At 39.3% G+C, this 1,534-nt stretch overlaps 1 protein-coding gene across 1 annotated transcript; it reads left to right on the forward strand.

The window, feature by feature from the left end:
* The first annotated feature begins 330 nt into the window (after nt 1–330).
* Nucleotides 331–1,269, forward strand: LOC132660305 (olfactory receptor 6C2-like). Its single transcript, XM_060604329.1, has one exon. It carries the CDS (start codon nt 331–333, stop codon nt 1,267–1,269), a length of 939 nt encoding a protein of 312 aa, XP_060460312.1.
* Nucleotides 1,270–1,534: the final 265 nt, after the last annotated feature.

A 1,534-nucleotide genomic window follows, 5' to 3' on the forward strand; every position in this document is an offset into this window, starting at 1 on the left:
CCAAAAGCAACTTATAATGAGAGGAATTTTTTTAATGATGTTTTTAAGATGATATGTTCAACTGACACCAGGTCTAGCTAAGTTGTAGATTTATTAGAAGCAGCAGTAGGAAATATGTGATTTAAATATGAATAGTTAGTTGTGTGACACAAAGAGGCACTCAAACATCACCATGTGTTATGTGCTCACTTCTCCATTAACCAAGTGTATAGGAATCACTCTTAGATGTACTTCTCTTGAGGTTAGAAGTTGGCCAGGACTTTGGAGCTCTTCATATAGTCCTCTTTATTGTTTCAAGAAGATTGGGCAAGAGACAAGAAATAATCAAAGATGAGAAACCAAACCACGCTTACGACTTTCATCTTGCTGGGACTGACAGACGACACTCGACTGAAAATTTTGCTTTTTGTCTTTCTATTTCTTTCCTACATATTGAGTGCATCTGGAAACCTAACCATCATCACCCTCACTCTGATTGATTCTCACCTTAAAACACCGATGTATCTTTTCCTCCAAAATTTCTCCTTCTTAGAAATTTCATTCACAACTGCTTGTATCCCCAGGTTCTTATATAGCATATCATCTGGTGACAAGTCCATTACCTATAATGCTTGTGTCAGTCAACTGTTGTTTACAGACCTCTTTGCAGTAACAGAGTTTTTTCTCCTGGCCACCATGTCCTATGATCGCTATGTGGCCATCTGCAAACCACTGCATTACATGACCATTATGAACAGCAGAGTCTGCAAGAACTTCATCCTCTTCTGTTGGGTAGCAGCACTGATCATCATTCTCCCACCACTCAGTCTAGGTTTGGACCTGGAATTCTGTGATTCAAACATCATTGATCATTTTTGCTGTGATCCATCTCCTATCCTGAAGATCTCTTGCTCAGATACATGGTTGATAGAGCAGATGGTTATCGTATGTGCTGTGTTGACATTCATCATCACCCTCATGTGTGTAGTTCTTTCCTACATATATATCATCAGGAGCATTCTAAAGTTTTCCTCTGCCCAGCAAAGAAAAAAGGCCTTTTCCACTTGTTCTTCTCACATGATTGTTGTCTCCATTACTTATGGTAGCTGCATCTTCATTTATGTCAAACCTTCAGCCAAGGATGAGGTGGCTATTAATAAAGGGATTTCACTCCTTATTACTTCTGTCTCACCAATGCTGAATCCCTTTATTTACACACTGAGAAACAAGCAAGTGAAGCAAGCTTTTCATGACTCAATTAAAAAAATTGCATTCCTCTCAAAGATGTAAAGGAGAAATGAGCCAATGAATCCAAAAGGGAAGGTGAATACACACAAAACCTGAAACTTTATATATATACTATTTGTCTCTGTATCACTTATTCTCCAGTCATACTGACACTCTCACTTTCTTTTTAAGCTTGCTAACTGTGAACCCTATTCCATTTTTCACTCTCCACTAAAACTAAACTCTGGGGGCACCTGGGTGGCTCAGTCAGTTAAGCGTGTGACTTCGGCTCAGGTCATGATCTCACGGCTTGTGAGTTCAAGCCCCA

Source organism: Panthera onca, chromosome B4, assembly GCF_046562875.1.
Source record: "Panthera onca isolate mPanOnc1 chromosome B4, mPanOnc1 haplotype 2, whole genome shotgun sequence".
Lineage (NCBI taxonomy): Eukaryota > Metazoa > Chordata > Mammalia > Carnivora > Felidae > Panthera > Panthera onca.

Bases quoted from the DNA above. Each gene is read 5' to 3' on its own strand.
- LOC132660305 (XM_060604329.1), top strand. From the start codon at position 331: ATGAGAAACCAAACCACGCTTACGACTTTCATCTTGCTGGGACTGACA.